The 15714-nt window shown below is 34.8% G+C and overlaps 1 protein-coding gene across 1 annotated transcript; it reads right to left on the bottom strand.

The window, feature by feature from the left end:
- Positions 1-263: 263 nt before the first annotated feature.
- rps6kb1b (ribosomal protein S6 kinase b, polypeptide 1b) lies at positions 264-15131 on the bottom strand. Its single transcript, XM_073817288.1, has 15 exons — positions 14977-15131; positions 14243-14286; positions 13524-13644; positions 9189-9257; positions 8959-9106; positions 8638-8695; positions 8322-8422; positions 8143-8233; positions 7903-7993; positions 3758-3865; positions 3569-3631; positions 2544-2621; positions 2347-2454; positions 2150-2262; positions 264-1147 (listed from the first exon to the last, which is right to left on the bottom strand). Exons 1-15 carry the CDS (start codon positions 15043-15045, stop codon positions 901-903), a joined length of 1509 nt encoding a protein of 502 aa, XP_073673389.1. The 5' UTR covers positions 15046-15131; the 3' UTR covers positions 264-900.
- Between the last annotated feature and the right edge of the window lie 583 nt (positions 15132-15714).

A 15714-nucleotide genomic window follows, 5' to 3' on the forward strand; every position in this document is an offset into this window, starting at 1 on the left:
ATTCAGGTCAGTACTAAATAAAAAAATAACATGCATTTTGTATGACCCCTCTAATTTTGGTAAAATAATTAACATTTTGCAGATTCTGCAAGGTGTATTTAAACTTTGTTTTACCTCAATTATTTAACTGATCAAACAAATGCAGCCTTGATGAGCATAAGTAATGATGAATGGTAGTATTTTGTATTAACCCATGATCGTCTAATGCACATCTTTCGTGAAATTACAAACTCTCCAACTTAATTTGACACCCCAGCACATAATAAAGTTTCAAAAGTCGACTTATTTGTTTTTATTGAGGCTCGTGTATTTATCCATCATCTATACAGCACTGTGGGATACACTCAATTAAAAACGTATAAGACTTAAGTCAGGTTGCGAACCTCCACTGGGCGAAATCCCACAAATGCATCTCACCCCGCAATCCACAATGATTTGTACAATTGCTTAACAGCTGGAAAGCGATTCAGCTTCCCTTTGGAAATACTGTAAAAACTCAAAACATCCCATTGGAAGCAATTCCTCAACATCTCTTGATCTCGCAGTGAGCATCTACTCATCTGCATATTTGCAAACTGTCACTTTTTTTTCTTTTTTTTTTTGTTTGTTTCATGTTCCTTTTATGGTAAAATCATGTAAAAAAAGTTGATAATCCAAAAAAGGCCCAATCCTGATAATCCATTTGATATGTAATGACAGGAATCATCTAAGAATGCGCGCTGAGGTTTTGGGATGCGAGGAACTGTAGCAGTTTCTCAAACTCAGTGAAAGACACATGCTCATCAGATGTGAAGGACAGTTTATAGCAGATGGTAGTGACGGCAGGGACCTTTCTTCTCCCCAAGTGTCCATATAAAAGAAACAGAGAAAGCAAAGGAAAACTCTAAGTTGAACTAATGGTCATAGGTTCATACGTAGATGCTCTGGCCTTTTGGAGATCACAGGATAGGCCTGCTGCTTAAACTGGCCCACGCTGGAACCAGTGGGTTGCCTGATGGGAAGAGGAGCGGTGGCTTCGGAACTAGGCTGGACTTCCATCTGATCCATTGTGGACACTTCCATAGCGAGCTCTGTGGGGGACTGGAGGGTGGAGGATCCGGGTAAAGTGGGACCTCGTGGCCAACAATCTCCTGAGAACTTAATCGGGCTGAAATATGGAAGAAAATGGTTTTTAATTTACAGTTGAAGTCAAAAGTTTACATACACGTTTCAGAATCTGCAAAATGTTAATTATTTTACCAAAATAAGAGGGATCATACAAACTGCATGCTATTTTTTATTTTATTTAGTACTGACATGAATGAGATATTTCACATTAAAGACGTTTACATACAGTCCACAAGAGAAAATAATAGTTGAATTTTTAGAAAAATCCTTTAGGAACTACAAACATTCCAGCAATGGACTGTATGATTTTGAGATCCATCTTTTCACACTGAGCACAACTGAGGGACTCATATGCAACTATTACAGAAGGTTCAAACACTCACTGATGCTCCAGAAGCAAAAACAATGCATTAAGAGCAAGAAATGTAAACTTTTTGAATTAAAAGGTCAGGGTAAGTTTAACTTATTTTATCTTTTGGGAAACAAGTAAGTATCTTCTGTAGCTTCTGAAGGGCAGTACTAAATGAAAGAAATATGATATTTAGGCAAAATAAGAAAAATGCACACATTTTCATTCGGTTCAAAAGTTTACACCCCCCGGCTTTTGATGCATCGTGTTTCCTTCTGAAGCATCACTGAGCATTTAAACCTTCTGTAATAGTTGCATGAGTCCCCCAGTCATCCTCATTTAAAAAAAAAGATGGATCTAAAAGTTATACAGTCATTGTTGAAAAAGGGTTCAAATACAAAAAAATATGATGAAAAACCAAAGAATTTCTGGGACCTGAAGGATTTTTCTGAACTCAAACAAGGGACTCATGAACAACTATCACTTAAAAACACAGCTATTAAGAAAAAAAAACACAGTTATTAAGAATCAAGTGTATGTAAACTTTTGAACAGGGTCATTTTAACCAATTCAACTATTACTTTCTCTTGTGGACTACATGTAACAGTCCCTCTTATTTTGGTAAAATAATTAACATTTTGTAGATTCTGTAAACTTTTGACTTCAACTGTATAAGCCAAAAACTGCGATTACCTGACAGGCGTTCGAGGGCTTCCCAAAAAGCGGCGAGGTGAACGAATTTTTGGCTCAAATGAGAACTTCTCCTTTATATTTTCCAACACAGATGGAGCTACATAGGTAAAACCCTGCAAGAATTAAAAGAATAGGTAAGGAAAGCATAAAACAAACAAGATAAACAGGACAGTGGAATCATGACTTGGCTGCCTTACCAAAAAGACCTGATTTGCACTTTCGCTCAGTGTGGAGTCATCAGGACTGTCAACGGGAGTCTGGCTGGTGAACTTTGAATCAAACTGGCTCACATCGTCAGCAGATTGCTGTCGAAATTAGACATCAAGTCACGCAATTCATCTATACTCAATTAACCCATAAGATGGCGAACACCACAAAAAGTGACTGTAGTTACCAAGAAAGGCTTGAATGGTGGTTCTACTTTACGCGCAAGGAGGTCGTCCCAATTAACATGTCGGAAGAAGGGATGAGTCTGGGAGACAAATTCAAGCAAATTAAATCACAAACTAAAGATCAACACTTCTTTCTAAAATCTAAAGTCGGGTTAAACATTAAAACATCCACAACATCCACAGTGAAAGTCATCTTCTCCCTATAAAGCCTATTTATCGTATTTGATACACACATTAAGGCCTCAACATTATCAACATGATCAAAACTTGCTGAAAAACCTGTTGTGTACAATCTCCTACATGCCTTCTGTCATATGACCGATAGTTTGATTTTTTAACAAGCAAAAGGTCTTTCAGTATAACTCAAAAAACATTGACATTTTTATAAACAGTAAATGTAAGAATAACTTTTATATTCTTCATAAAACTTCAAGACAAACACTCACCTGACTGAAGCAACTTAGGTTTACTTGATAATCCATACATAATTTATTATTTTTTTTCCCCATCATGTTAAAATGTATCAAATATGATACATGAGGCTTCTGAGAAACATTTATTTGTTAACCTCTTAATAATCATTGTGTTATATGTTTTGGCCCCAACAACAAAAACTGCAGTCTGTAACATTTGGTGCTCTAGTGGTTAATAAACAAAACTGCATGCATCTTGTGGAAGAACATTATAAAAACTTATTGTAAGTACACCGTAGTGATTCAGGATAAGCCCAAAACACGGTTTGGAAAATGGATTTATGATATATTTACTTATTATATAAATTTTTCACATTTTGAACAAAAAAAAAAAAAAGTTACGGTCTGCAGCTTTAAATTGGGCTTTTAAATATCCAAATAAGACATTTCATTGGAAAATATGGAGTGACACATCATACTATATGAGCCATAAAAGCTCGATGTATCAGATGACTTTTACATTTTTATCTAAATATCAAAACATTAGATTTTTCTGATTATTCTGACTTTACAGGGTTAAGATGTCGACTTCAACATGATGTTGATAAACTGACCTGTACTTCTGTTGCATCTCCAGGTCCAGCCCCAAGCCGAGATGAGGCACTTCTTTTCAGTAGCTGAACAAAGTAAAATAATAATTACAAAATGACAGAAAATGACTTATTAGAAAGTTACAAAAATCAAATACGCAACACATAAGTGTATTACTGGAAAAAAAAAAAAATCAACTAATTTTCACCTACCCTTTTGAGAAGGTCCCTGGCTTCTTGTGTGAGGTAGGGTGGGAGGTTCAGTTTGCATTTAAGAATTTTGTCAATGGTTTTTTTCCGGTTCTCTCCTGTAAAGGGGGGCTGGAAAGGTAAAAAAAAAAAAATATATCCACATCAAAAAGCAGCATCCACTTATAGTAGGGATGTTCAAAAACATCAAAACTGCCTAGATCAATGGTTTACAAACTTTCTGATGCCAAGAACCCCAAACACAATGACCTCATTGTGAGAGACCTCGCTGACAAGTATAAAGCTAACTGTATTTCGTTATGGATAAAAATCTATTTATACTATGTGAAGGACATCTTTAAGGGATAGTCCACCCAAAAATGAAAGTCTCGTCATTATACCCCCTCATGTCGTTCCAAACCCATAAGACTTTTGTTCATCTTCAGAACACAAATTAAGATACTTGATAAAATCGAAGAGCATAGACAGCAACAGTACTACCACATTTAAGGCCCAGAAAGTTAATAAAGACATAGATAAAATCATCCATGTGACACTGACCAGTTTAACCGTAATTTTATGAAGCTACAGAAATTGTTTTGTGCACAAAGAAACTAAAATAACAACTTTATTCAACCATTTCTTCTCTTCCGGGTCAGTCCGCCGCCCTTCACAAGAGTACCACGAATCACATGGACAATTTTAATGATGCCCTTACTACGTTTCTGTGCCTTCAAAATGTCAGTTGCATTGCTGTCTATGCAGGGTCAGAAAGCTCTCAGATTTCATCAAAAAATATCTTAATTTGTGTTCTGAAAACGAACAAAGGTCTTACGGGTTTGGAACATGAGGGTGAGTAATTAATGACAGAATTTTTATTCTTGGGCGAACCATCACTTTAAGTATAATAATTATTCATTTCAAAATTAAATTGGTTTATACATTGTCATTATACTAAAATAGTTATCTTTTTTAATTAAGTTGACAGAATGAGACTAATTTTAGAAATCAAAATGAAATTCTATTACATTTAGTGAATATAAATATAACAAATAAAATATTTCCTTAATACTTTAAGAGAACACAATAGTGTTGACGGACCAAACCAAAAAACACAATTTACAAAAATAATTAAAGACATTCTTAATGGACTCCTTGCATCCCCTAGATGGTGTGTTGCCTAAATTATGAGCTGATTTAAAGGGAACCCTAGGTATTAAGACTTGTACGGCTTAATATAATGTAACTAATGTCTCTTACTAAAATATGTAGTAGAAAACCTATGAAAGATTTACGTAATTTTAAAGGTCCCATATTGTCAAAATTGAAATTTCCTGGCTTTTTTCATGATAACTGAGGTCTAGGGGCTATGTAACTACCATATGAGTTTCAAAACAGTCAATCCACAGTAAACTGCACACAGCCTTTTACCGCAACACAAGTCGAAATACACAACTTGGAAAATAAAATACTGATACGATGCCACATTGTGCAGCTTTTGGTTGTAATTTTCAGTCAAAGGGCAATAAGAGAAACGATGTAAGTCTTTACTGTTTATTATAGCAATAAGAAGAGAATAGTGATGCTCCGATCGATCGGCAACCGATCATGATCGGCCGATATTGGGTAAAAAATAGCTTGATCGGCGAACCCCAAAAGCGCCGATCAAAAAAGCCGATCACTTGACGTAAATTACTCGCGCAACTTTTTCACACGTGCATGCACGGCGCCTAGGTAAATAACAGCAGAGCGGAGCTTACCAGTGGCAACATGCAACATGAGTACTAAATTCTTTATTAGTTTTGTAAGGGTAGTCTTGTTCTTGGGCATATGACTAAGTTGTGCATGTACAGAGCACTGACTGTAGTTTTGCTGGAGAAGTATACTTTCGGTTTCATTCTGAGTGGTGAATGTGCGTGCTTGAATGTAAATGAATGTATCTTTCTATACCCGTCATATTGCAATAATGTTACCGCTGTATGTCTGATTGTTGTCATCAGTTAATGTTGTAGTTCAGTCCATATAGAATGAGGAGAAACGGTGCGCGTGTAATTCACGTGCGTATGGTTAGCGCCATTTTATCGCATCGTAATTCTAATGAACGCATATAGATGTTACTGAGGTGAATGTTTGTGTTTCCTATATACAGACAGATTCTGATATATAATATTTAATTCAGCCTAAACCACATTTTACTACCTTTATCCTAATGACTGCAATGCTGGATAATATAATCCTTACACCATCTTAAAAAGCAGCTACAAATAAGTCTAGTCTAGTGCGTGGTGCACTTTAATATAAATAAATCTCTTCCCCATGCACTGCATCACTAAAGTTAGGCGCCTTTTTGACGGATAATATTAATAATCGTCTTGCTATCGTCAAACCCTGGTGAAAAAAACAGCATATGCTGCTTAGGTATGTTTTGGTGCTGGGATGCTGGTTTTAGCTGGTTTATGCTGGTCCTTTGCTGGTTCATGCTGGTTCTTTGGCTGGTTAATGCTGGTCCTTGACCAGCAACATGACCAGCATAAATCAGCAAAGGACCAGCATGTTTTTTTCAGCAGGGAAGGCATCAGCAACTTAACCCTAACTTGGTGGTTCTTCAAGATCTTGACTGTAGCCTATTTCTAGAGGTTTTTTTTCCTTCAATATAGTTAATTTAGAGTTAGTTTCATTTCTACAAATGATGCAAACTCTGCTAGATTATAGATCAAAGAATTCCCATTCCCCTGCCATTCTGTGATCGGCAGTGATCGGCAATCGGCAGATCATGATCTTGGTGATCGGTAATCGGTGATCGGCCCCAAAAATGCTGATCGGAGCATCTCTAGAAGAGAAGAATGGGAAGATGCCTGTGGACAAATAAAACTTCCTAAACACCCGTGTCTTTGTTCTCTCCACTTTAGCCCTGATGCCTTTGAGGCTTTTAGTAGACCACAGCTACTGAAAGAGCTTACAAATGATGTTAATAGGCCAATGCTTATGACGCTGCAACCACTGAAGAAGTTTCTCAGCACGGGTTTCACTCAATATCCGATTGCATTTATACTTTTTGTGGGGAAAATCAATGGTTTAAGCCAATGCTTATAGCAATCGCCTCCTGTAAGCTCTTTCAGTAGCTGTGGTAATCATATCAGTATTTTATTTTCCGAGTTTTGTTGCAGTAAAAATAGGAACAGATAGTGGCAGTAGCTGACCAAGTACAACCGTTTTACGTAATCAAAACACGTAAAAAAAATATGTATATAGTAATGTGGATTTTCTACTACATATTTCAGTAAGAGACATCATTTACGCTATATTAAAGGAGTAGTTCACTTTCAGTAACATTTACAGATAATGTACTCACCCCCTTGTCATCCAAGATGTTCATATCTTTCTTTCTTCAGTCGTAAAAAGAAATGTTGTTTTTTGAGGAAAACATTTCAGGATTTCTCTCCATATAGTGGACTTCTATGGTGCCCCCAAATTTGAACTTCTAAAATGCAGTTTAAATGCAGCTTCAAAGGGCTCTAAACGATCACAGCCGAGGAAGAAGGGTCTTATCTAGCGAAACGATCGGTTATTTTCTAAAAACATTTACACCTTGTAATATTTTTCATCTCAAATGCTCATCTTGCCGAGCTAGACAAGACAAGCATTTGAGGTTAAAAAGTATATAAATTGTAATTTTTTTTTTTTAAATAACCAATCGTTTTGCTAGATAAGACCCTTCTTTCCTCGGCTGTGATCGTTTAGAGCCCTTTGAAGCTGCATTTTGGAAGTTCAAACTCTGGGGCACCATAGAAGTCCATTATATGGAAAGAAATCCTGAAATGTTTCACTCAAAAAACAATTTCCTTACGACTGAAAAAAGAAAGACATGAACATCTTGGATGACAAGGGGGTGAGTACATTATCTGTCAATTTTTGTTCTGAAAGTGAACTACTCCTTTAAGCCATACAAGTCTTAATACAGAGGGTTCGCTTTAAGGAATTTGTAAACCTCAACAAAAATTTAAATAAAAATTACTTAAATTACTTAAATTCAAATGAGATCTAAATAGTCAAGATCAGTATTTGATTGTTGAAATTAATTCTGAAACAAATACACATTGCAAAATGTAATACAAAAACTAAATTGAAGTATTGCAGGCTAGACAAATTCACAAGCCATTTCTACTCACAGCTCCAGTTAACATGTCATACATCAAAGCCCCCAGACTCCACCAGTCAACAGCCCGATTGTGTCCGCTTCTCATGAGGATCTCCGGAGCCCTGAAATAAACAAACTTCTCACACTACTGTAGAATTCATCTAAATGCATGTCACACGGGTACGCCAGGCAATGAAAAGAGACATTTGCAAAGCAGGAAATTAGCCACTTAGACGTCACAAAGATTTAAAGCTTTTTTTAAACGCCTCACATGTATTCAATAGTGCCGCAGAAAGTGTGTGTCACTGTGCCATCATGAATCGACTCCTTACACAGCCCGAAGTCAGTCAGTTTTACATGTCCTGTAAGAAGACAAATCAGATTATTATAATGAATAAGATTTTTCAGTTCATTTTCAGATTTACTCAAAACAAAAAGAAGCAGACAAACCTTGGTTGTTGAGCATGATGTTCTCAGGTTTGAGATCTCGGTAGATGATGCCTTTCTGATGCAGGTGCCCGAGAGCCATGGAGATTTCAGCCAAGTAAAAGCTGCATGTAAAAACCCTGAGCATCATTCTGATTATCTTCATTCATCTCATCATGCTGAATGTAAGGTCTATTGTATGCATGTGTTGGTGTTCGTGTTTTCTTGAAAATTGTTTAAAAAGTTGACACTTGAATAAAACACTACATGTTTGAAGTGCTAAGCATGAATCAGCTGTAAAGCAGGAAGCCACAAAACTGATCAAATCGCCCTTTCTTACCAGGCTGTGTCCTCCATGAAAATCCCCTCGCGCTCAAGCTGCATGAAAAGCTCCCCACCTGCAAAAGAAAAGCGGTTTTACTACAAACAGTTTTAAGAGCAAACACAGAGATGGACTGATAGTAAAGCTTCACCACATCATATCTCAAAAGATCCCACTTCTAAACCATTTCAAACCCAAATTAAACAAAAAACACATTCTCAGAAGGAATGCCTCCAAGGGCAGAACGTATTCCTTAGCAACTCCGCAGCAACAGGAGGACCGTGGAAAGAATGAGAAGTTATCTATCTCTGAGACAAAGGTTGTTCTTGATTCACGAACCACTTAGGTATTCAAGGATGAGGTAAAGCTTGCCGCCCGTCTGAAAGGCATAGATTAGATCAACGATGAATGGATGCTTGACTTCCTCTAAGATGTTCCTCTCTGCTTTAGTATGCGCTGTGTCCTTGGCGTTGCGTACAATCATAGCCTACAAGCAGCAGAATAGAGTGACATTGAGACGTCGCCACAAATGTAAATGACTGCATTCAAATTTAAGGAATTTGCTTAACCTTTTTTAAGACTTTCATGGCGAATATTTTTCCTGATCCCGCACCGGATACTTTCCGAACCTGGAAAACCTACAAAAAAGAAAAACACCAAGGAAAAAGTTAAATTCAAGCCCAGACAGGTTCAAAAGGAATTCTGCCCCATAGAGTTATTGGGATCAGTAAGATTTGTAATGTTTAAAGGATTCTCTTTTGCTCATCAAGGCTGCATTTTTTTTTTGATCAAAAAATACAGAAAAATAACAGTAATATTGAAAAATGTTATTACAATATAAAATAATGGTTTCTATTTTAATATAGTTTCAAATGAATTTTTTTCCTGTGATGCAACGCTGAATTTTCATCAGCTATTACACTCCAGTCCTCAGTGTCACATGATCCTTCAGAAATCATTCTAATATGCCGATTTATTATTAGAATTATCAATGTTGAAAACAGTTATGCTGCCAAATATTTTTTTGGAAACTGTGATTCTTTGATCAATAAAAAGTTCAAAAGAACAGCATTTATTCAAAATAGAAATCTTTTCTAACAATATAAATCTTGGTTTTCACTTTTGATCAGTTTAACGCATCCTTGCTGAATAAAAAAAAAAAGTCTCAAAAAAAGAAAATCTACTGACGTCAAACTTTTGAACGGTAGTGAATATTGTTAGAAAAGATCTCTATTTTAAATAAATGCTGTTCTTTTTAACTTTTTATTTGAAAAAAGTATCACAGGTTCCCCCCAAAAATTAACCAGCAAATTTCCAACATTGATAATAAATCAGCGTAAACCTGATTCTGAAAATTCAGCTTTGTTTACAGGAAGAAATTAGTTTTTAAAAAATATTATTTAATTTTTTTGCTGTATTTTTGATCAAATAAACACAGCCTTGAAACTTCATTAAAAAACATTAAAAATCTTACTGATCTCAAACTTTTGAACAGCGGTGTATATACTATTATAGTTTTATATCAGCCTTTTTTATATATATATTTTCGGTTTAATTTTGTTCTGATTTTATTAGTTTTTGTTCTTTTTAAATATAACTAAAACTGAAATATAATATTAAACCTAAATATTAACAGTAATCTAAAGTTTTATAATTCTGTAATTTCAGTGCTTCAGGTTGACATTTGTAGCTTTACATTTTTTTTTTTATATATCTGGTAATATATATATTTTTTTATTTACAGCTCATTTCAAATCAACAAAAATATTATTAATAGTTTTCGGTTACCCTCGTGCATATATACTTGATATTACAGTACTGATATTTGATTATGATATTATAATACCCACTGCTAATAAAATTTCTCCAACATTATTTAAAGTACTATTTGTGCTCATTAGCCTTTAAATATTTTAAAACAGGTTTGTTTTGTAAACGTAATATAACTGTAAATGTTTTTACTGTTGTAATAGTGTTACAATGTTCAGCAATTTTAGGCGACGATGAAGTGTGAAAAGTACTTTAAAAATACAGTACTAGTCAAAAGTCTCTTCTGCTCACCAAGCCTGCATTTATTTGCAGTAAAAACAGCACAATTTTGATATATTTTTTCTATTTTAAATAACTGTTTTCTATTTGAATATTTTAAAACGTAATTTATTCCTGTGATTACTAAGCTGATTTTTAGCATCATTACTTCAGTCACATGATCCTTCAGAAATCATTCTTATATTCTGATTTGCTGCTCAAAAAACATTATTATTGCAATGTTGAAAACAGCTGAGTAGATTTTTTTCAGGTTTCTTTGATGAATAGAAAGTTGATTTACATAATTTATCTGAAATAGAAATCCTTTGTAACATTATAAATGTCTTTATCATCAATTTTGATCAGTGTAAAGCATCCTTAGTAAATAAAAGTATTAATTTCAAAAATTTCTTTCTCAAAAAATAAATAAATAAAAATTGTACCGACTCCAAGCTTTTGAATGTGTATAATATTACAAAAGCTTTTTTATTTCAGATAAATGCTGGTCTTTGGAACTTTCTATTCATTTTTGATGAAAAAATGGTAACACTTTACAATAAGGTTGATTAGTTAAACATTAGTTAATGTACTAATTAACATGAACTAACCATCAGCAATACATTTGTTACTGTATTTACTAATCTTCATTAATGTTAGTTAACGAAAATACAGTTGTTCATTGTTTGTAAATGTTAATTCACACTACATTAACTAATGTTAACAAGATTTTAATAATGTATTAGTAAATGTTGAAATTAACATTAACAAAGATTAATAAATGCTGTATAAGTGCAGTTCATTATTAGTTCATGTTAACTAATGTGGTTAACTAATGTTAACTAAGGAACCTTATTGTAAAGTGTTACCAAAATATTTCTTGAACAGCAAATCAGCATATTAGAATGATTTCTGAAGGATCATGTGACACTGAAGACTGGAGTAATGATGCAAAAAATTCAGCTGAAATCACAGGAATAAATTACATTTTAAAATATATTCGAATTAAAAGCAGTTATTTTAAACAGTAAAAATATTTCACAATTAGGGATGCTCATATTGACCGTTTAACCGTTAACCGACAGTAAGAATTTTAACCGATTATTACTATCAGTTAAACGGTTTAAAAGGGTTTTTTTCTATTCTTTTTTTTTTTACGTTTGCTGCATGGTGAAAGAAATAATGCTATTTGTAAGTTATCTGTTTACTCACGCGCGCGTGTCGACACGTGCAGTGTGGCTGTACAGACATATTTCGCTTCACCTTTACTTAGTAAACAGATGTAGTATATGCAACTCAATGGCAAGTGGCGTTATTGGGTTATCAGAGAGTGAATCTGTGAGTGAATGTATTCAAATTCTGAATGAATTATAGTCTAGAAAGTGCGCAACAGGCGCTCCCGTTACAATCACTGGAAAGCTATCACTCATCCTAGAGTAGTTCATCGCAATCTCATAAAGTTATTAAAAAGTAATAAAATAACCTTTACACTGCACAAATAATCTCTTATTTATATAATGCCAACACTTTCTTTGTTTTAATAAGAGAGTTCGCGAAAGTGTAGAAGTCAGCAAAACTGAAACCGGCACTTTGGTTGGTGAGTGGATTGAAACATAGCCTCCTCTGATTGGCCACAGTGATAATCGAATCAACATACATGTCTGTGATTGGCTATTGCTGAACGCTGTAAAACACGCGCTTCTCCACACGCATATGACAGTGGATGGAAGTCCCGAACCGCAAATTGAAAGGGTTTTTGTGATGGTGTTTTGTTCGCGGATCTAAGAGTTAACAGGCAGCGGTCCTGCCTATCCGTACAGCATGTGGACATGTTAAAAACTAGGCACACTGAGGTATTGGCTGGCCTGCTATATTTTTATGTCCGACGAGAAGAATAAGACCGGTACAGTTCTTCAAAGCGCATAAAAGGATTCAGTGTGTTTTAGTTTTGTCATCTTAATTAGCTAGTTATTTAATTTATACATATTTAGTGTAGGCCTATTTATATTCTTCATTTTTTTTCATTCAGAACCGCTGCTGATGCGTGATAATTTAAGTATATGTCAATACAGTTTTTGTTGTTGCTCTGTATGCTGCTGTTTGCACGTTAAAATAAAACATTTGCTTGTATTTTTAATGTATCATCACAGATACTCGTGCATTCTATTTTTATTTTAAACTAATTTATTATTCTAATTTTATCAGTTAACGGTTAATGTTCGGATAACGAGCAGCGGTTGTCGGTCAGGGAAATTAACCGAAATGAGCATCCCTATTCACAATATAACTGCTTCTCCTGTGCTTTGGATCAAATAAACGCAGGCTTGGTGAGCTGACGAGACTTCTTTAAAAACATTACAAATCATTAAACTTTTAACTGGTAGTGTAAAAAAAAGGAAACAAATATGTGACCCTGGACCACAAAACCAGTCTTAAGTCGCTGGGGTATATTTGTAGCAATAGCCAAAAATACATTGTATGGGTCAAAATTATTGATTTTTCTTTTATGCCAAAAATCATTAAGAAATTAAGTAAAGATTATGTTCCATGAAGATTTTTTGTAAAATTCCTACTATAAATATATCAAAATGTAATTTTTGATTAGTAATATGCATTGTTAAGAACTTAATTTGGACAACTTTAAAGGTGATTTTCTCAGTATTTTGATTTTTTTTGCCCCCTCAGATTCCAGATTTTCAAACAGATGTATCTCGGCCAAATATTGCCCTATCCTAACAAACCATATATCAATAGAAAGCTTATCTATTGAGCTTTCATATGCTGTATACATCTCAGTTTTGTAAAATTTAACCTTATGACTGGTTTTGTGGTCCAGGGTCACATATGTGCTACATTAATAAAAAATAAAATAAAAATACCTTTCCATAACCTCCTTTCCCCAACACACGGAGAAGCTCAAAGCACTCTGGACGGATGTTCTCAGTGCCTTGGTTGACATTGTCCTCTGAAATCTCGATCTTCTCACAGTCGTCCATGTTACTATAAAAAAACAAACAAACAAGAAATAAAGTCATAATGTGCATTATTCATCTCATCTGAATTGGGTCAATTCTTTTTTAAAAACTCCAGGAAACAATAATAATAATTAATAATTTGTGACTATAAACCACAAAACCAGTCATAGATAGCACAAGTATATTTGTAGCAATAGCCAAAAATAAATAGTATGGGTCAAAATTATCGATTTTTCTTTCATGCCACAAATCATTAGGATATTAAGTAAAGATCATGTTCCATATAGACATTTTGTACATTTCCTACTGTAAACATATCAAAAATTAACTTTTGATTAGTAATATGCATGGCTAAGAACTTCTTTTGGACAACTTTAAAGGCGACTTTGTCATTATTTTAATTTTTTGCATCCTCAAATTCCAGATTTTCAGATAGTTGTTTCTCGACCAAATACTGTCCTACCCAAACAAACCATACATCAATGAAAAGCTTATTTATTCAGCTTTCAGATTTACAAATCTCAATTTCAACCTTGACCCTTATGGTTTTGTGGTTCAGGGTCACATTTAAAACAAAAAATAAACATTCAGAATGTTTTATTGCAACCACTACACATACTTACAACTCAAAGCCACTGCACTGATCCATGAGGTCATTGATCTGAGCCTGCAGAAGAGAAGTGTAAATGCATAATCAATAAAGGCTCAATTCTCTGCAATAGTGAACAGCGTTGTGTTGGGTGGAGAGATGATCAGTGCACGAGCAGATAACGTTACGAGGCAACAGTTGGCAACACTTCTAGTCTGAACATGAAAACGTAAGGAGTCGGATTTCGCAATACTATTCCCAGAGATCCCATAAGGTGACATGCACCATCTATGGACTTGCAACTCCTAATTCACTAATCCTTGTAAATATAAAATGCACATTAACTAAGCCAATAAAGATTTCTAAACAACATGCATGCAAAAAACGTATACATCTAAGGTATTCTGCACTGCAAGCTTCGATATGAAAGGAAACACACACATCCAGCCCTTTAAATTGCCCCAACTGTACTCTACTGTACTACCAAGTAGTACGCTCACATACAACCCTATTATCTCCAGCTTGTGTCTTTGACTACTACATATAAAACATATTTCAGCTCGTTAAACTCAAATGTCTCTGACACATGTGCTGACAAACAGAATAGCAGTTATACAGTACATAAAACACACTGTAGGGTAATAGCGTTAGCATGTTAGCATAACATAAAGCAGCCCGACGCTTGTTCCTCGGGCCTCAGGCCTGCACTCTGCTCGGGGTGGAACACTCCCGCGTGTCGTTTACTTCCACAAAACGTCTGTCCGTTACCTCCTCCAGCTCATCATCGGAGACATTTTCCTCTGGCTGGTCCAGATCGATGTCGAAAACGCCAGCCATCGTTGATTTCGCTGTCTGGGATCACTTTAAACCGTGTGAGGAGCTCGGGCTTCCCGCCTCATGGACATGAACGCACTGTCGCCATGACCGGCATGGACGCGAACTGACACCCCCGCGCGGAGGAATGCGGGAAAATACTCGCGTTGCTGGACTTCAAATTGTTTTTATGTATGTAGCTGTCAAACAAATCTATTCAGAATGCAAAACTGATCAATAAATGTATAAATAATATTATAATGCTATTTATATAGTATAAACACATTATACACTACCAGTCAAAAGTTTTTGAACAGTACGTTTTTTTTAGAGAAGCCTGCATTTATTTGATCACAAGTACAGCAAAAACTGTACAATTTTGAAATATTTTTTACTTTTTTTCAAATAACTGTTTTCTATTTTAATATATTTTAAAATGTAATTTATTCCTGTGATCAAAGATGGATTTTCAGCATCATTATAGAAATGAATATACTTTTATTTAGCAAGGATGCTTATTGATCAAAAGTGACGATAAAGACTTTTAAAATGTTGCAAAAGATTTCTATTGCAGATAAATGCTGTCTATTCATCAAAGAAACCTGAAAAAAAGTATACTCAGCTGTTTTCAACATATAATAATAAATGTTTTTTTAGCTTTGATAATACATCAGCATATTAGAATGATTTCTA

Source organism: Garra rufa, chromosome 14 (genome assembly GCF_049309525.1).
Source record: "Garra rufa chromosome 14, GarRuf1.0, whole genome shotgun sequence".
In the NCBI taxonomy this organism is placed as follows: domain Eukaryota; kingdom Metazoa; phylum Chordata; class Actinopteri; order Cypriniformes; family Cyprinidae; genus Garra; species Garra rufa.